Here is a 21244-nt window from a genome sequence, read left to right as displayed (position 1 = left end):
CTTTTCTCCATCACCTTTCTCCTTTTCCTTTCACAACTTGTTATATTAATTCCTCCTCTCAAGGGGCATTTGTACATTGGTTTGCAGACTTAAGCATACAGCCTCTAAGGCATTCCTCTTGACATAAAAATTAAGTCCACTAACAAAAGGGTGTACACCTGAAAAATTCAAGCATCATCATGTGGCACAATTTATATTCTGGAACAGAACTAGCACTAGTACAGGTGCGGGATGACAAAACAAGTGTACCAGTATATAATAGCCCTCCCAGTCTATACCAGTCCATATCGTTACATACCTGCAGTGCCATACCAGCTATACTGGTCGGTATTGATGAATTTTCTCTTTTTTTGGAATATGTTAGTTTCAGTAGGTACTATTAGTACCGGTACCATACTCGTACTTCACTATTCTGATTGGAAAAATGATACGGGATTCGGCACCCGTATTTAAAACCTTATTTGCTATTCCTTTTAGCCTACAAAAAAATCTGTACTGTTGGCTAAAATTTGATCGAACTTTTCTATAATATAATAACCCAAAAAATCATTTGCTTAATAACAAACCTATCCTCTAACGCAAGGTTCGCCGAACCAGTATCGAGGGACGTACTGGTCGGCAACAAGTCTGATACGGTACAAGTCCGTACCAGGGTGTTATAAGGCACACCAATATATGGATAGTCGAAGAGGGAGGGGAAGAGGGAAAGGGAGGGGGAGAGGAAGAAAAGGAGAGAGGAAGAGGGAGGGAGGGAGGGAGGGAGAGGGGGTTTTCATCGGTGACACCGGCGGGCAGCATTGCGACTCTTGAGTGCTCCAAACGATCATCAGGAGGGGGTGCTACGATCGCGAGCAGCAGGATGGGGGTCTCTCAAAATCTTGAGACAAGGGAACCGAGCTCTGAGGAGGAGGGAGGTAGGGGGGATTAATTGAGCCAAGTTAATTGAGTTGTTTTTAATTGAACCAAAAGATCGGTGGAGGGTTCGACCTCTATACCAAACCAACAGGGGGAACCATCCTGATTCCCCGTCAATTTGGCTCGGTACGCTCCAAACCGCCCAATTCGGATCGGTATAGTGAACTATGCTCTAAAGCTTAAGGTAGATCTAGAGAACTTCCTTATATCCTTTAATCTACAAAATCATTCTATTCACATAGCATAGGCGAGGTGGCTTTGATAAGGAAATGCCTAGGCACCTAGGTAACAACAACAAAAATGAGAGTAGAAAATGACAATGAGATGATCCAACCTCTCAACGTCAACCTTCTAACCCATTACAAAGGATTAAAATGACAATCATGTGCTTTGATACCATTTAGTTATAAAAACTATTAGAATTAAAGAACAAGACAATGTATTCACCTGATGAGGCTATAGCATAATATAGTCTTACAATAGGTTATAGACCAGCACACATCACAACCATATAGCAAGAACTACAATACCAGTCTGTATCCAATGGTTTAGTGTGGCAACAATACCTGACAAAGTTTGGTATGCATCATTCTTTATTGACTAGCATGTTATACAATCATCATAATACGCTACATTGATATAGGTCGACATGTGGCCAAACCACACAGAGAACCTAACCAGAGTAAAATATCTTATTTGGATCCATTTGGTTTTCATAAACTCTCAACTTTACCAAAAAATTTATGCTTTGAGTCCGATATAATGCAAGTATATAGTAGTTTGAGTTAAAACTCTTTACATAATTGGCATATACTTAGGATTGTTAGTAGTACTATTGTATCATTAATATGAAGATGCAGATGCCAAATTTGTTCTGAAAAATCAAATTCTTAAATTATGAATGTTTAAAACAAATCTTCTTGCCAACGTAAAGTAGCCAAATGTACCATACAATAAAAAAATCTGTCTTTAACATGACTTAAGTTGCTAGATTCGCCTTTAGAAAGGTCATATCTTCTTGTAAATTACGAGAGGTATAAATCAACATGTATCTACTTATTATATAGGGTGATCAAAAGCATCCTAAAATAACAATAGGATTTTCCTAGCATATGTGGCATGCTTTTAGTGTATCTGCTAGCAAGTGTTATCTTCCTTTTGTCTCAATGCAAGTCATGCAATACTTGGCATCACACACTAGCATGGTACCAGTCCTAAACAGCACAAGCACATTGTACTTAAATTCTTCCCAAAATTTAAATGATGGCACTTTGTATATCTATAGACAAGAAGTCCATACATTGTTTAACTGAAATAGTCAATATCTTTAACAATTTGTGTATGTTGGAGACGAGACTAGACTAATTCTCATGGACAGAACAATAAACCTTTAAAGCAATATCCAAGCAAGCTTGTCGGCTTGGAGGACGACCCAGAATGAGGCTCCACACAGCACCAAGGCCTTGAGTAACACGATCAGCATCACAAGTATCTTTTCCAAGGTGACTGTAACCATGTGAATGACAAAGATCTTCTAACAACTTCAACGTAGAGTTGGGCAAAAATGGAGCTTCAGCCAGAAGTTTACTAAATGATTTGTCTGAAGCTGGCAGGGAATCAAGCAATGCCTTTGCCTGCTCCACATCCCAAAAAAAAAGAACCTCCATGACATTTTACAGACACAAATTCAACAAACATGTGAAAATAAACAATACTTACAACTGCTAAAAGAAACTTCTCATAACTACTAGTAGCAGAGGAAGAACTCTCATCTAGATCAGAGATTATGACTGTGTGTAGGTGATAAAGGACATGCATAGCAAGCTCATGGCCCTGGGAAAAACAAAGCAGTTGAGTTATGATTGTGAATGTTGTAATACCATACATTATGTAAGACTGCAGATTTTACTCCCGATTGCAATACATATGAAAAGCACAGCAATCTTTAAACATACCTGGCATAATAAAGTCCTTGTTCCGCATCAACAATTGCATAATTAGACATTCATATATCCATCAAAAAAAAGTTCAGATTTATTTCAAGAAGTGAGCTTCAATTTATTACTGAATGCTAGAACAAAGCATGTCAATTATAAAGCTATAAAAAGTATCAGTAACACATAGTATAGGAAAGCATATTATTTTAGTCAACTATTAAAATCAGCATAAACTGAAATAGTTAAAGGTATGCAATGGAACCTATGCATAAAAAAAAAGACAGTAAATAAAAAATAAAGGTGCAGTGGAGAACAGGAGACAGTAAATTTGTAGGAGAAGAGCAGGGGCAAAGCATAAGATCAGTGTTATAGGTCACCAACACAGATTTTGATTCAAGGTCAAACATCAAGATTATTCTTCCTTTATCAGCAAGCTACGTAAATTGGAGGCAAAAGAAGAATTTAAAAACATTAGAACAAGCATTGAATTAAAACATTAAACAAGAATCTAAAATGTGAACTAAACTCAAAAAACCCAGGAGAGGAAGGAAAAGAGAATTTCAGGGGGGAACCAATCATCACTTTACCACATTGGGCAACATGATCTTTTATGAATACCCAATTATCGAATAATTAGCAACCACAAAAATAATATATGGACATGTAATGAAAAATAAAAAAAGGTAACATTAATGACACTCTGCCATCCTAATGAGAGTACCTTCTGAAGATGATAGTCTGAAATAATATGCTTTTGTAACAATTTGATGATGTCATCATCAGCATTAGCCTGTCAATGGGGAAAGATTAAGTTAAAATGGAGAAACAAGAAGGAATACACCAAATCAAGTATTTCAAGTGACATCAACTAGAAGAACTTTATATTGCCATTTCCACCTCATATAACCAATCTCAAGAAAAACACTAGTGAATCATTATAAGCAGACGATGGCATAAAAATAAAATAAAATAAAATAAATGGCTATAATATAGCTAAACAGATGTAAAGTAGAAACCAATGAAAGGACTAACGAGTTGAACATATATCCCTTTCATGAATAGATAAGAAAAGCTTGCCAAGATGATGATTTAACCAACCAGTTTTCCATGCTTTTGAATTTTTGACAAAGTAAGTACGAGAATATAACACAGATATATGGTTTTTTCACGAGGCTCCGTTGCTCAATACTGAAAAAGGAAATTTAGAAATCCAGTTTAACACCCCAAGAAAATGTCTAAATTAGTCCTGAAACGTTTGGCTAGTATTATAAGCAGTATTTGCAATATACTATCTGGCTGTAAATTCTACTTATGATGGCAAATTCAATTGTCACTTGTGAGACAGCCAAAAAGAGAAGCATCAGGGAGCGAACATTCCTACATGTTGTATGCACATGTATAAGATAAAGAAATAATGACTACCTGCAGCACCAAACGAGCAAGTAATGGAAGGCATGCCTGACCAGAGCCTGTAGCTCGTATTTGCTTGTAATCTTCAATAATCCGTGTAACTGCTAACTTTTGCTGTGTCCTCTTCTGCTCATCCATCAATTCAATGTGAAGTGGAAGTGCAGGCAAATCATGAGAGTTATCTTCAATGACCGACATTGCCGAGAGAGGTGATGAATATTGATCACATTCTGGCATGTTACCATCAACATCTTCATTTGCAGTAATGTCAGACGATGTGGATGCTGCCAGCTCTGGGTCAAAAGCATGTACAGGAGAAAGTTCTGAGTTGGATGGGGCAGAAACATTTAAAGATGGCTCTGGTTCCATTGGATCATCTAGAACATCTAACTTTTCTTTTGAAGCTAAGTGGTCAATCACAGGATCAGTTGAACTTTCATAGAGCTCAGTTTCACTCTTGGAAATCAATGATACAGGAGGAGTTTCAACTTTGATGACGTCCGAAGCATGAAGATGTTTACTTAATGAATGATGCAGCCCAGGCTGCATGTCGATATTATCCAAGTTCAAAGGTTCGGAGTGTGAACTAACAGATGCCACTGCACGGCGTGGATCAAGTCGACGAGGATCCTGAAGCTAGAGTATGTTAGTGTCAATTAGAGTATCATACAATATAATACCTGATGCTAAAATAATATATATATATATTAAAAAAATGTAAAATCAGATAGAGATATCTATGCTCCACAAGTAATTTTAAAAACTATACCCTTCGTGGATCACGCTTAAAGTCGGGAAGAAGATTAGGGAGGGAAGACGCATCAGATGTCGGCGTGCTGATTCCACTAGAAGCAACTGCAGTTGATGCAAGTTGGGAAGATGCTGCAGAAGATGGGACAAAAATTGTGGCCGAGGTAGTTGACACAATTTGTGATGAGAAACTGGAGGAAGGTCTCTGCGGATTTGTTTGCAGGTTACTATGCCTATCAGATAAGTCTAATGGGTTCGTCGGTAGATGTTTCATAGTTTCTATTACTATATCAGCCAAAAGGTCCGCCTGCATAGTCGAGATGAGGAGCTCAAGTGACTCAACACCCCTTTCTCCTTCTGCCAGTAGAGCACCAATCATGGCAATCATCTTTTCAACTGGAGTCAAATCATTATCCATCAGAGATGCATTAGAAGAAAGATCATTCACAGCACCATCATCATCAATCTGTAAATCACAAGCAGTTTGAGCTGGCGGAGTTGGGATGGTAGCTGTGTTCAGTCTTGTTCTCTTGGCAGCCATTTCATCAGAAATAGCAGGATTTGCACTAGGTTGTGATGCAGGCCTCTTCCTCATCAGATCGTCACACACAGATATCTGGCCGGATGGAGGATCATCCTGGTGACATGAGACAAGGACTGATTGAGACCATGCAAGTTTAGAGACGATGAAATAACTGGCCTTTGTGGTAAGAAACTTAATTGAGAAAAATATATAAAAACTCACTTTGCTAGCACGACTATCACGAGATATGCGTTCGGTACTTCTGGACATTTTCTCTACTTGACGTATAATTTGATCAGTTGCTTCCCCAGGGTTTATTGCTCGCAAGGCCCTTACTAACTTGTCTCTTGACTGAATTAAAAAAGGAAAACAGCTGTTAGTAGCTGAATTCAGAATATGATTACTAGGATTTAACATAAAATAAAATGATGGTCCATGCATGTGACGAAATGCAAGATTCTAAGAATTTATTTCTTAAGCCAATTCCCCATTTGGAGTGCCACAATTATTATAATCAAGCACAGAAAAAAAATATAAACAAAAGTCCTGGATAACATAACAAAGTAGTTCCAAGGAATTATGATATACATACCACACTGAAAACAACTAAATTTGAATTACTAAAAAAGAAATTAGTTAAATTGTAGTTCTAACTAAAAAGATATGCATTCTAGCCAAGAGGGAATTTGATATGTTGAAAACCTTCATATGGGTAAAGCAGAGGACACCATATTCCATAAGATATATAGATGTAGAAAAGGTGATATTTCAACAAGAACTAAGCAGAATATCAAAAAACTGAAAAATATGTTTTATTCCAACTTCTTTATGTTGGCTTAGGCATTCTTCTTTGCCACTGGAACCTGTCAGCATGTGCATCCATTTCCACTTCAAGCTTAACAAATTCCCTTGTCAGCAATGCTTTAGAACCAGGATGGTTTTGATCAATCCAGATTACAAGTCACTGATTCAGACTCAGGTCAACTGAGATTGAACCATGATATCAGCATGATGTCATAAATATATTAATCTTAAATAATCAAATTAAAATTTGTATAAAACATGCAAATATATATCAAAGAAATAACACTAAAGTATCTAACACTTTCCTTAGAGTTTTTTTCCTATTATCAGCACTATTATGATAATGCATGACAGCAGGATATCAAATTATAAATAATAAATGACTAATATATAGCCTCCAATCTTCTCCTTGCCTCTTGAAGCTACCAAAATTCAAAAAAAATATATCAAGTTTTTTGTTCTAGCGGAAAAGGCAGCCACCAATACACCCCAATCAATCATCAAAATTTTGCCGGGCAAAATTGATAAAAGAATATAGATATCAAAGAATTTATTTTGTAAAAAATATCAGAGATATCAAAATATAAATAGATAAATGTCTCTAAATAAAAAGTCTAAAACAGATCTCAGGTTTTTATATTAAAAAACAGAGTTCAGATTAAATGCGATCGGGAGTTCAGATATGCATGCTGGTAAGTACCACATACCACCAAGCAGTGCCTCTCGGTTCAGCCTAGTTCACTCAAAACCAAGCACCTTGGAGCATCCCAAGTGCCAATCCATGACCAGTCTGGTTCGGTACAGACGGTACTTGAGTCCTTGCTGCTTCTTGTTCTCAAGTAACTCGTTAAAGTTTAAGGGGAGATACAAGATGTCAAAGGAAAAGGATGATGCAAAGACGGCTGTAGATTGAACCCATAGATTTCCATCGCTGCCAGTTCAGACTAAGTGTTTATACAATTTTGGTTAGATTACATAGGATCATGTTCTGAGGCATGCATCTTGTACTATATGCTAATACTTATCTCTAAATCACCAATAATGATAGCACAACAATGCAAAAGATTGGTATGGCCTTCTGCTTTTTGACTAATAATGTGGTGGTTGTTCACACCACCACAATCTTGTCTACTATGACACTAAACTATGCTTTGTATCTCAACCAAGTAAAAAGAATAGATGGCATGCCAACTACCAGATCTACTATATTGAACAGAACTTGATAAGATTTTAAATTATGTCAACAATAGAACCTATACTGATTTACTTCTGCAATACTGATTAAATTCTACCAAGCATGTCAGGAATCAGATGTGCAAATCCATTTTAAGCTCTAAATTCAAACAAAAAATTAACTAAGGTCCAAATAAAGCATGATCACTCTCTTATATTGTTATAGAGATCAAAATTTGTTCATCAACTTCCAAAATGCTGAAGCACAGACCAAGTACAAGCAAATACTAATCTTGCCCATAGGATTCAAGTTTTAAAAATTAGCCATTGATTATCGTCTTAAAAATTCTTTATTCTTCCTTTTCATTTTCCAAATATTCTGAACTGCATGGTTGTATCTGTTATTAATGTAGAAAATATTTGTGTTATCTAAAGAAGTATGCCTATTGTTGTCAATATTTGTTTGAATAAATCAGTCAATAGAACAATTCTTGCATGGGCTACAGAAGAAAACAAATACAGACTGAAGAACAAATAAAATGCCATCTTAATTAACTAAACAGGTATGAGCTCAAACACAGACCCGAAGTTAAAATTACTCTATGATCATGGATGAACTCTTCATAGAATAGGTAGGATAGATGAGAGGAATTTGTCCTCCATTGAGAAGACATCTGAAAGAATAATGCCATAAAATAAAGCACTATTCTTTTTTCTTTTATAGGCTGGACGAGTCACACTAATCTAGTATGAATACTACGTCCAATAAAATCAGAAAATAAATATCACAGAAGGGGGACAGCACAATCACATAATTAGCCCACAACACATCGCCAGAATGCTCCGCCACAAAAGAGGCAACCCAGTCCGCAACCCTGTTAGCCTCAGGGTAGACATGACTAGCCCGGAATGTGACACAATTCCTCCCAAGTTGCCAAATGTCCTGGAGTAGAGGGTGTCTATTTGCTACCCCAAACTGCCTCTCAATCCAATCAATCACTATAGCTGAATCACCCTCCGAATGGATAGATTCCGCCCTCAAAATGAGTCTCGCATAACTCAAGCCCGCCCATGCTTCCCTCAGCTCAACTCCAGGGATGGAGGTATTGTAAATCTGACTACCTTCAACAGCATTGAGTTGAGAGTCAGGGCCTCCCTAATCACAAACCTAGCGCCCCTCAACCACCACCATCAGTCACACTTGTAGAAAATTCATTACATGATTTTAAAAGTACCACCAAAGAAGGGACTTGGATACTTTAAATCTACAGCGTAATGTATAGTCAAACAGAGTAAATAATTGACCCACTCATCTAATATGGCACGCTTGCAATCATTGAGGTATTGTAAATCTGACTACCTTCAACAGCATTGAGTTGAGAGTCAGGGCCTCCCAAATCACAAACCTAGTGCCCCTCAACCACCACCATCAGTCACACTTGTAGAAAATTCATTACATGATTTTAAAAATACCACCAAAGAAGGGACTTGGATACTTTAAATCTACAGCGTAATGTATAGTCAAACAGAGCAAATAATTGACCCACTCATCTAATATGGCACGCTTGCAATCATTACTTCTGGGGGGAAAAGAAATAACACATTGCATAAATATGGGAGTGTGAACTCCAAAATATAGGGTTATAAACTGTAACTTGGCCAGAGATAGGGTACATTTTATGATCAGATGAGCAATGACATTCTACACTAATAACAACAAAGACTGTATTGCGCATGTAAAAAACATAACAATAGACTCCTAAAATCCAATATATCAGATAAGAACTCTTGAAATAACAAAAAATACAAGCACATTCTCCAATTTCTTCTAATGATTGCATGGATGGCTATGTATACGACAATGTAGACTGATGCTTCTGGTTAGTAAAGGAATAACAGATTATAGGAACATCTTAGGGAGGAGCAAAGAAGTTTACCTCAATAATAGATGGATGGTTAGACCGTAGAAATCCTAAAAAGGCAGTCCTCAAAGAATACCGGATGCTTGCAGCATGACCTTCCTTTAGTGTTTCAAAATCAGGGTCAAAACCAAGCAATGCCGACAAAATCAAGTTGTAGTGGACTGGTCTGCTCTTTGCAGTAGCTGCAAGACTGAAAATCACAGGAGCAATGTTAATGAAAAAAGAGATATTCAGGTGGAGACACATTGCTGTTATACATATTCACAGTCCCATAAAACTACAAGAAACAATAGTTTCAATGAAAAGCTAATGTGCACACCAAGGTAAAGATAAACCAAACACTAAACAGATCTTATACATATTCATAGTCTCATAAAACTAATGAAACAATGGTGCAATGAAAAGCTAATGTGTACACCAAAATAAAGATAAACCAAACCACTATACGGATCTACCATCACCTTTAGCGGATTTTGCAAAGTCCACTTACTTACCGATTCTGCAAGAAAGGTTAACATTAATTTTCTTTTGCAAATCAATACCCATTTAGGGGTCCCCAATGATTTTTCCCCTAGATGTAAGCAGCAGGAGGTAGTCTCAACAATGTGCATCAGATATTCGGACCATGTGTATTGGATGTTTAATAAATGTGTATATAGTGTCTGCTAAATGTCTATTCCCCAACTCGTGCTTAGTCTTGGAGGCAACATCATCCGGGGATCCTTAAATGTGTATCATTCCACCAACAAAAAAAAAAGCAAAATCAATAATTAAGTGGATGCAAGAAAGGCAAACTTAAAATGCAGGTTACAATTATGAAAATCTCCATAAGCTAAAGATAATCAGAAAGCATATTGTACCAGACAGAACACAGACTTGGATCAAAGACAATAAAGAACCAGTTCAGGATGTATGCATAACATGCGACGTGGAAATGAAATTAGACAAGTTTCTGATGAGTTAGGTTTTGCAAACAAGGGGCTATGATCTAGAACAAAACTACAAATCAAACAACTAACATTTAATAGAGTATTCGCCAGAATTCAAGCTCCCACAAGTGCATATCAATTATGGCTGCAACAAACAGAATCATGATGAAAATCTGGTCTTAATTAGAGAAACTAAAAGACATAAAACCTTTGTTAACAGCATGACCAGACGATAAATGACCCTAAGGACTTCGAGCTAATAATATTGTATACCAGTCTAACTGATGCAGAACAAGGTTGGTGCAGGCAGGTCTTTGAGCAAGGCAGCCACCCAGGCACCTAGGTTGATGCCTAGGTGGGTGCCTAGAAACCTAGGAGCCCGCCGTTGTCCTGAATGTTCTGTGATATGTATTTCACAATTTGATTGGAAACATGATGTGTCTCACCATTAGCATCAGAACTCCACATCCCTTGCATATGGGCCGGGGATGTCAATGTGAGAATTGAAAATAATGTAAAAAAAGGTGAAAGACTCACCAGTTAATAACAGCAATTACAAAGGAACCACGAAGAGTATTAGCTGACTGCAAGATATCCAGCAGAAGGGAAACAATTCTGTTTGCCTCAGATTCCAGAGAGGCCGGATTGACAGTTGAATGGCCTTGAGCTAACTGTGAAACGTTGAAGCTCCATTCTTTTCCTATGAAAAAAATAAGCAAGCAGATTGACTGAATATTCTACTTTGTCAAGATTATATCATAATTTGCACATGTTGTCTGCTGAAAGAGGATTTTGCACAAGCTTCAATGATCATCACTTTAACTGTAGAGCCAGAGAGTGTACCTTCAGCACAATGTACTCCATTATCATTTGCATCAGGTGTGAAATATAAAACACAAATTTCAAGAAATTTTACAGCGAGCACCTTCTTTGCAATAGATCCAGGCTACAACACAAGTTCCAGAGAAAGGACAATTAGCCAATATTTTGAAATCAAATTCAAGAGATGCACCACTTCATTTGCAAAGAAACTGTTATGACTTAAAGCCTTTTAGTGTCACACTACTGCAACAGTCCACAGTGGAAGGAGCTAGCGTAATAAGCAAAATCAAATGGCACAAGTATGACAGTATACTCTCACTTTTACCTGTTCATCAAAAAACTTTTTAAAAAATCCAAATTCTCTAGTCAGGTCATGAGCTGTTGCATAAATATGAAACCAGACAAAAAAAGGTGGGGTATTTACAGCATAAGAGGACTATATAGACATAGATATTATTAAAAAAACTGTAAAAGTTAGAATTTATACAAATAAGAAAGATTTCAAGTTATGAAACTCTAACAATAAAATAAATGTCATGCTCCAAAGTTGAAAAAAAAAATCAAATATATTCAGAGGGTTGGATAATTCAAAGCCTACCCCTAAAGCGATGCCATGAACTGCATCCTTGAAACGAACCATCCAGGACCATATTTCCTCAAGCCAAGCCTCGACCTTCCCAAAATCATGAAGCTATATTTTAAAAGAACACAAAAACATTGTCACATGGCATCCCAAAAACCAAAAAGAAAAAAAAAACTATATATAAGTGATATTGATGCACCAAAAAAAAAAAAGAAGTGATGATCAGACAGTGACAAGAAAAGCATTAGTAGAGGTGAAACGATAACAAATTAAACATAAAGATCGAAAATACAATGTAAACAAGGAAGGAAGCAAAGATAAGGTTTTATTTTAAAAAAAATGAAAGAATGCTAATTCTAAAGTTGACAATGAAACCTTAAAATAAATAAGTATATATAAGTAAACATATGAATATATAAACATTTATTAGGTAAATATATAAATAAATATATATAAATATGATTGCCATGATGTCTATCCATATTGTAGCGGGATAGAACCAAGGGTTATGCCATCTATGCTATCCCACATATATATTACATACCATGCCGGTAGGCTATTAGCATGACACAGGGTATGTACCTCTGTATCAAATATTATTCTATACTGCTATAAATCAGTCTATGCCAATGCATACTGACATGGAAGATGCTCATTAAGACTAATAAAAATTACTATGGGCTTGCAATATGCCTTTGTGTTTTTAATTCGTGCTTACAAATTCCTATCTTGTTACGTTATGATCTAGACTCTTCCGTTTCATTTCTTTCTTATTATTTTAAGAAAGCGAAAGGCCCAATCTACAAACAGGACAAGCTGACAGCATTTCACATTACACATAGTGCCAAATATTACAAATCAGAGTAACACACAACATACGCCTTCATAGTATTTAGTACACCTTGCAAATCCAACAATATGTAATTAATATAAAAGAAATTTTTTCTGCACCCAATCATTTGTATTATTAATCTTGAACATACTTATATTCTCAATGTTGGAGCATGCTTATTTAATATTATTTAAGTGACAAATTACTTGAAATAACAATGCAGCACCTATGTTCAATAATATCAGCACAATTATCCTGGATTACTTATGATCCTAATTTTTTTATAAACAGTAATCTATTCGTGCAAGGCATATGCCAACAGAATACAAGTGTATAGCATTAAAACGTCACAATGATGTGTCATTGGCACTATCAGGTTCCTGAGGACACAACCTCCTCATTGTTTGTGTATTTTGAACAGGCAAATACACACTTTGAGACAGTATCTTTTTGGCTAACCCATGTCTCAATGCCTAAAAAACTATTGCAAGTTCAAAGAGATTGGAAATAGAGATAGCCATGGGTTCACAAAATTATGACTATTCACCACTTTTAGATGATGGGAGTGATAGACCGTCATTATGGCAGCCCACTCTAGCTTCCTCACCCTTGTATAAAAACCATACACTTAAGGGTGTGCACTAAAACCGGCCGAACTGCGAAACCGAACCGAACCGGCCTTTTCAGTTGGGTTTATATTGTTTTTTTTTCTAAATCTAGTTCGGTGTTGGTTTGAGAAAGGCTTCAACTGAAGAAAAAAATAATCAGTTCGGTTTCACTTTGAGTTAAAAAAAAAAAAAATTCAAGCTGAACCAACCCTACACACACAAATATATATATATATATATCATATTCACTTTTAATTTTTTTATATTTTCTCTTATGTATAAAATATTTTTTTTGTTTAGACTTAGCCCAACCCATTGAACATCAACTCGATATACCAAACCAAATCGAACCGAATTTCCCGGATCAATTTCAACCGATTTTCATAGATGGTCAGCTTGGTCTGATTTTGGTTTTAGGGAACTTGTTTAAATCGGTTTGGTTTTAGGCTCCAAACTGACCCAACCTATGAAACCCTAGATACACCCATCATACCATGGTCATGTGAAGCAACCAATGGCAGTATTGGACATTGCAGTTAGCTTTAAAAATTTATAGCTGATGAGCATGATGCATACAAATTTCTTTACGGGGCTAAAGAAACGATAACATTTTGTTATTTAAAGTGTAATCAATTTTCCTACAAAATATGAGACATAAGAGTCATGCAAAGTGCTACAACCTAAATGCAAGCTCCGACCATTATGGATAGAGATATTCACGTCAATATATAGGAGAAGATAAGTGCCGCATTCGATGTCACTCCCTGCCTCGATCAACATAATTTTCCTGTACAGGTCCAAGATGCCATACAAGTTCGTCTTCAAGATCAAGTAGTAATTGTATATGATGCTAAACAATTCAAAAGGCATTTTTGCCTCGCAGGATCTGCAATAAAACCATTTCCTTTCTTTTTTATCGGATTCTTTTTTCTTATTTATAATTGGTGCCTAACACCACTAATAACGTAGTGAAGCTGAGGGTTTTATTATGTTGTGATTAAGATGATAAATTTTAAAATATTAATCACTCGTGAATGATGGAGTCAAGTAAACAGCACATAAACTAGATATCGTATAATAAATATGTCAAGGGAAGCAACCTAGTCAAGCATTACATCTTCTCACTGTTAGCCCCATATATCTCATTGCCCTGTAATTCTTCTTGTAAGCATCTTAGAACCAACATTTTCTATCAGATGCATGGAAATCAGAAAAGAATCATAAAAATAATAAATAACTCTTCAATGGCACCATGGTAACATCAAAAAAGGTTTTCATTTACATGAATGGTCAAGTTATTTATACAGTAATAGTATATCTGTTATACAAAAAGCACCTGGAGTGCCATCTCTTCTAAGACAGCGCCAAATAAACTCGTGCCACTAGCAATTGATTGTTTAACAACAATGGGATTGTCATGTTTTAAGCACGATAGCAAGTTTGGCATCAACAGAACCGATTCTTCTGTCAACTTCGAGCCAAGCTCCTTCAGTAAACTGCCAACAACAAGAAATGCTATAAGAATTCACAAACAAAAGAGAAAAAAAGCAAAGAATAGCAGCTCCAATTGATATGTCATCAGAATAACCCCAGCTACGGAAACCTTAACACGTTGCTCTCCAGTAGCACAGGATCAAACCACACAACTGAGGAGGTAAGTCAGCCTCATCCACCAACTGACCTTCCAGGTAACACAGCCGTTTCTTGGCCCATAGTTACCTTGGTCACCAATTCAGAGGGCTGACATCAAGTTACAAACTGTTCGCAAACACTCTTGAATTTCAACAAATCATAAAATAACCCAAGAAGCCAATCCACTTTACTTGGCAAAAGGCTTCATATTTAACTTTGTTTGAGATTGTTTCTACACTCTTTTAGCGCAATGCAGCAAAAACCAAAAGCCCAGTTTTAACACAAATCAACGTCAATCGAACTTCATTTTGTTGATAAAAATCCCTAATATCTACCAAGGTATCCTATATCCATCCGAGTCAAACATTTCACGGGGTTGTTTGAAAGCTCTAATAATTTCTCCGTGGAATAAACACCATAGAATATCCGACGATTAGGGAAGCACTCGATTGTAAAATCCCAGGAAAAGATGTTCTTTTTTAATTCAGACTCATGCGAAATGAAGATTTCCTATTGTGATTAAATATCCCTTTTTCCTTCCGGAGAAAACCAACAAGATCCTCATCCCCAATTGACTCGCTAAACCTAATAACCAATTCGAAATAACAGATACCAACAAAGAATACGAAATACGTGCAGGTGAAAATAAAATAGGGAGAAGAAGACAGTCATCTTACTCGAGAGCACGGGAAGGATCCCGAGAAACCCCATCTGGGCGCTCGGGCTGAGCAACCGCCTGCGCCGCCTCGGCCGAGGCTGCGAAGCCGTCGCCCGCCGCCGGTCTCCTGCCGCCTTCTTCGAGCTCCATGGAGTCGACGGCGAGGAGAAGACGGCCTAGCCCTAGAGCGTTCGGCGTGCGGTTCCGGCGCCGCCTAGGGTTTGTCCGCCGAGACCAAGACCGAGAGAGGGAGCGCTTGGCCGTATCTATGGCGGTCTAGGGTTTACGGACAACGAAAGGAAACAGCACGGCTGGTGCGGATGAGGCGAGGGAAAGAAGGGAGGGAACAATTGGGGTAGATGAAGAGAGAGAGGAAGGGCTTTTCTTCGGAGGAGTCGAAAGAGGGATGGGCTCCCCTTCGCTCCCTGGTTCAATTAGACTTTATAGACCGCCATTTAAATGAGCGGCTGTGATCTCATCCATCATAATCGTTATCGTTAGTTGGAATACTTGCTATTTAATGAGTACCATGTGGCACAAGGGGAGCGGCGGGACACGGAGTTCATGCGATGCACGGTAGGATTCTCGAATCATGTACTCGTCCCTCGTGGGGATGTATCAAGGTTGGCAACTTCCTATGAAGTTTTCCAGGAGAAACATCGGAGAATGTATTTATTAAATAAAATTTTGGGGAAAGAACAGTTAATTATTAAGATTCTTTAAAAAAAAGTCATATTTACTCTTTTCAAAATAGACCAAAATATTTTTTGCTGGCCCAAGATTTTGTTAGATAGGTTTTTTATAGTTATTATTGTTTTTCATAGTTATACCTCACTCTTTCTCATCGCCACCATCATCACCACTACACGAATACAATTACTGTCAGAAATTGCTACAGGTAGATCCACAATTCTTTACTTTCTTGTCTTTGATCATTGTTGATATCATTATTGTTATTATGGGTCATTGGAAAAGAACAAAAAAATTATGTAACTCTTTCTTAGTCTTCCACCATCATTGTTTTCACCCCCACAAAAATATGAAAAAGGAGGATATGAGAAACATGATATGTTATACTTGGCTGCTCTTTAGATCTAGATTTTACATGTTAAGCATGCTTTGGCTACTAGGTAGACTCTGGTTCGATAATATTTTATTCTCTAGTAATTCATAAAACTAGGGCCCAAATTCTTGCATGGAAAAATGAATTCTTAAAACTCAAATGATCAACTTTTATAGTTTATATTATTAAATTGTTTCTTTGCAATTCCATTTTGTAAGAATTTTCTACTCCATTGTCATATTTTTATTGCCTAGCATTCTCATTTATTTGCCAGAGTTTAGCCTAAGATGTGATGGGGATGAAATCAAATTAATCATTTTTCTCTTTTCTTCTTTTTTTTACTCCTTTTCTTTTTGATAATCAAATAGCCAACAATAATCTGTTATTGAAGAGCTTGGTCTGTTATTAAAAATCTAGAACTAAGAAGAACTCAATCAAGTACATTTTTTCCCATTCACAATGAAAACTCTGCCTCATTCCTAAATTTGCTGCCCAACCTACTATTTTGCCTTTCTCAAAATATAATAGCCTTTAACTTTTGAGTCTCTTCTGTCGATCAATTATAGTTTTTAAGAGTAGTGATGGTATTAATTGGGCTCCCGTCGCTAACATGCAAGCCATTATATTGCATGATAAGTTAAAGATACAATAAAGGCTTCTTTCATTCCATGACTCCGACTCCTATAGGGTTATTCATCTTGCACTGACTTTCATTTTTTTGGCTTTCCCTTCGGCTTTTGACAGGCCAAATCATCTCATGCATACCAAGAAACACCATGGAAGGACCCATCAACATTGAGTTAATGTCAAATTACTATAGCAAAATCTTGTCCTTTTCTTTAGAAATATGCAAGACAACCCATGGATTTAAAGAAAGATTCGGAAAGTTTGCTTATAACGAAGCTAAAAAACAAATAAATTCTATATCTGCATCTTTATACGTCATGGATATACTATTCACCATATATATGTATGTAGTGAGAGATGGTCTGCATTTGGTTTTAGGCCTACAAACTACCAGTGCAATTCTAGCCAGTATCATGGTGGGGCTTGATCCTTGAGTATGCATGGAGGAGTGAATGTGGGATTGTCAAGGGCTGGACTTGCAATATATTTGATAGAGACATGATTAGCACACAAAGTCTGGTACTTGTAAATCTAAGGAAGGTCTAAAACTAATATCAACTTTTCATGCACTCCATCACACCACTTTCTCAATCTATCCACCATTTGGATTTAATTTGAAGTCTTAGCTAATTTGATCCATTCCACAAGTCATATCGTTGATCTAGCCTTGATCTTCAATCTAGGTCAGGCTTGGAAGGGGCCAAATTTAATTGCATTGGCTCGGTAATTAGTTCAACCTATTGCCCGGCATAGTCAATTTGATCTTGGTCCTAATAAAGCTATTGCAAAATAACCTTAACTAGTTGGTGCATTAGATTCGACAGGCTTACACCAGACATGGATTAATTTGTTATCATCCCACTCTTCGAAGTTCAGATTCATCGGCTATCATGAAATAGCGTGAAATAAAGGGATAAACTCCTAAGCCATCAATCATAGATATTGTCAAAACAGACCCAGATTTTACAGAATTTAAACACACTAGCTGGTCTGAAGGCTTAAATCCATGTCGGAGTTTTGTTATTTGGACCACACAAAATTCAATTAGAGAAGACTCCAAACCCATTCTAGATTGATCAAGCAATGGGTCGCATCTAGACTTATTTTTACTTTTCATGCTACAGGGTATAATTAAGGACATATAAACACAACTTTATAAAATATAATTGATTATATGGCATTGTATTATATAAATTATTGTTTATTGTTATATCAAGTTTAATCAAGCTGATGTAGCAAGGCAAGGCTTATCTTGAACTCATTTATAATTTGAGTTCAACATCATAACTTTGGTCGGCGTGGCCACCGGAAGAGTTTGTTCAGTCAGATAAAGGTTTTTCTGGAGGGGAACATTAAAAACAGGGGAAGTCTTCCAGCTTATCCTTATTTTCAGGAATAAATAATCATTTAGCTCATTCCTGAAACCCAGGCATTTGCTATATTAATCATTGCCTCCGTGTCGTCTTCTTCTTCTTCTTCTTCTTTTATTGCTGAAGCGGATGTATCATACGTATCGGATATAAATACATCCAAAAAAGTCAAAAAAATAACAAGTTTTGGAATGCACCGGGTAATCCTCTCTCTCCTAGCCACAGGGTCTCTCCAGAGTAGTTAGCCATATAAGAGAATACCTAATATGCTGTTCTGTTGGCCTCACGATATACGTGCTTTGCCTGCAAAACCATCCCACCATTGATTATAACCTGGATGTCCCTAAGCAACAGGGGGTACACGCCCACCCCCATCCTGCTGAATCCAACCAATAACTGTAGCTAAATCGCCCTCGAATACGATAACATGGGTTCGCAGCTCGTGCCACGCATAGCACACGCCAGTTTAGGCTGCTCACAGTTCTACTCCGGAAATCGAGATGTCGAAGATCTGACGGCAGCTCCTATCAGCTATCATCCTATAGTACAGACTTATGATAATGAAGCCAACCCCTCCCTCCCACTTCTGATAATGAAGCCAGCCCCTCCCTCCCACGTCTCTGCACACTCTACTCTCAATCTCTCATCATAATTTTGTAACTCGGATAAGATATTCCAGACATCAACTTTTAGTTCAGTCCGTTTATTAGTCGAGCAAGCTCATTTCGGACTAAGGCCCTATTTGGGGAAGCTTTTGGAGTGCCAAAAAGCACTTTCTGGCCCTCCAAAAGTACTTTTAGCTAAAAAATGGTGTTTGGTAAATTTTCTGAAAAGCTGTTTCAGCTTTTGCGGGAAGCTGAAAACAGCTTTTGGGGGGAAGCTCCAATTTGGAGCTTTCCGAAAATGCTGTTTTCAGCTTTTTCGGAAAGCTGTATTTTTGACCAAAATACCCTCATTTAAAAAAAAATCCTCCCAAAAACCTCTCTCTCACGGTGTCTTCCTCTCCCACCCAACCCCACTCCCTCTCCCCACCGCCACACCCTCTCCCTTTGCCCCGCCGTCGAAACCCCTCCCTCTCCCCCGCCCCCATGGTGGGGAGGTGCTGAAGAAGAGGAAGACGGATGGTCTTCCCCTTCCGGCGGCCGCCGCCAGCGACGATGTCCCCGTCACGGAAAGGAGCCGTGCTGAAGAAGGAGGTCCCACGGTGGGGAGGGGCCGAAGAACAGGAATAAGAAGGGGGCGCCCTCCCCCTTCCTGCGGCCGCCGGCGATCACGACCCGCCCCCTCTCGTGTCCGCCATGGCCCGGCCCGACGCTGTCGGCCTCGCAGGAGAGCACTTTCCAGGGGGCCAGCCGCCGGCCACGACCCGGCCCCCTCCCGCAGCCGCCGCCGGCCCCGGCCCAGCCCCCTCCCGCAGCCGCGGTGGCTCGGTCCCCTTCCGGCGCCGCCGGCCGCGCGGGAGGAGAAGAAAAGAGAACGGGGGAGAGGAAGGAGAAGAAGAGAAGAAAAAAAGAAAAGAAAAAGAAAAGGAAAAAAAGAAGAAAAGAAAAGAAAAAAAGAGAAAAAAAGAAAATTTTAAAAATAAAAAAAGAGAAAAAAATAAATAAATAAATATTTATATAAATGAATGAATGAATAAATAAGATAATAAATAAATATATTTCAACATTATTAATTATTTACACTAATAATTATAATATTTTATACCTTTATTATTGTATTATACTATAAAATATTATATTTTTACATTACATTATAATACATTAATATGTTATTTTAAATAATTTAATATTATGTTATATTATGAGAAATTAATTTATACTAATAATTATAATATTTTATCCCTTTATTATTGTATTATACTATAAATATAATATATATTACATTATATCATAATACATTAATATGTTATGTTAAATAATTTAATATTATGTTATATTATGAGAAATTAATTTATACTAATAATTATAATATTTTATACCTTTATTATTGTATTATACTATAAATATAATATATATTGCATTATATCATAATACATTAATATGTTATGTTAAATAATTTAATATTATGTTATATTACCAAATATTAATTTACTCTAATAATTATATTACTATTATGTTATATTATAATAATATTATTTTATATTACAAAAATATTATACTATATCGTATATTTATGTATTAATATATGTTATGTTTTATTATGTTCTGTTGTATAATACTATACAATGTCCTTTATGGTAATTTTGTCATACAAAAGTATTTTCTCAGCAAACAAAGTACTACAGCACTTTACGAATGTAGTTACCAAACAGCAAACAGCTTTCTATAACAGCAGGCCCTGTTTGGGGGAGCTGTTGGCAGTAGAGCTGTTGGATGTAGAGCTGTTGGAAGTAGAGCTGTCTGAAGCAGAACGTTTACAAAAAGCTGTTTGTTGTTTGATAACTATATTTCTAAAGTGCTGTGGCACTTTAATATGTGTTTGGTAAACAAACTGAGAAAGTACTTTTATGTGACAAAATGACCATAAAGGACATTACCAGTATTATACAACAGAACATAATAAAATATAAAATATATTAATATATAAATATATGATATAGTATAATATTAATGTAATGTAATATAATATTATTATAATATAGTAACTATAACATTATGTATTATAGAATAATAGTTTAATATAA

At 36.9% G+C, this 21244-nt stretch overlaps 1 protein-coding gene across 9 annotated transcripts in view; it reads right to left on the bottom strand.

The window, feature by feature from the left end:
• LOC103713953 (symplekin) overlaps positions 1–15925 on the bottom strand; it is a 33390-nt gene extending 17465 nt beyond the window's left edge. For 3 of the 9 annotated variants that reach the window (XR_015967754.2, XM_008801014.5, XM_088702379.2), the window contains exons 1-12: positions 15518–15915; positions 14545–14704; positions 11784–11876; positions 11207–11309; positions 10901–11063; positions 9450–9624; positions 5758–5886; positions 5032–5649; positions 4275–4898; positions 3574–3642; positions 2635–2748; positions 2304–2549 (exon numbers count right to left, since the gene is read on the bottom strand). Coding sequence is in view for 7 of the 9 variants with exons in the window: in XM_008801014.5 (XP_008799236.4) it covers positions 2304–2549; positions 2635–2748; positions 3574–3642; positions 4275–4898; positions 5032–5649; positions 5758–5886; positions 9450–9624; positions 10901–11063; positions 11207–11309; positions 11784–11876; positions 14545–14704; positions 15518–15648 (2625 nt within the window). In the remaining 2 variants the exon portion in view is untranslated. Of the gene's footprint in view, positions 1–2303; positions 2550–2634; positions 2749–3573; positions 3643–4274; positions 4899–5031; positions 5650–5757; positions 5887–9449; positions 9625–10900; positions 11064–11206; positions 11310–11783; positions 11877–14544; positions 14705–15517 lie in introns of all 9 variants that reach the window. The other 6 variants (XR_015967760.2, XM_088702382.2, XM_088702378.2 and 3 more) reach the window with 4 other exon arrangements.
• Between the last annotated feature and the right edge of the window lie 5319 nt (positions 15926–21244).

Source organism: Phoenix dactylifera, chromosome 1 (assembly GCF_051530095.1).
Source record: "Phoenix dactylifera cultivar Ajwa chromosome 1, Ajwa_hap1_PhDact_Kaust_v1.1, whole genome shotgun sequence".
In the NCBI taxonomy this organism is placed as follows: domain Eukaryota; kingdom Viridiplantae; phylum Streptophyta; class Magnoliopsida; order Arecales; family Arecaceae; genus Phoenix; species Phoenix dactylifera.
The sequence above is the reverse complement of the archived record's forward strand: the minus strand, read 5'-3'. Positions and strand labels throughout refer to the sequence as shown.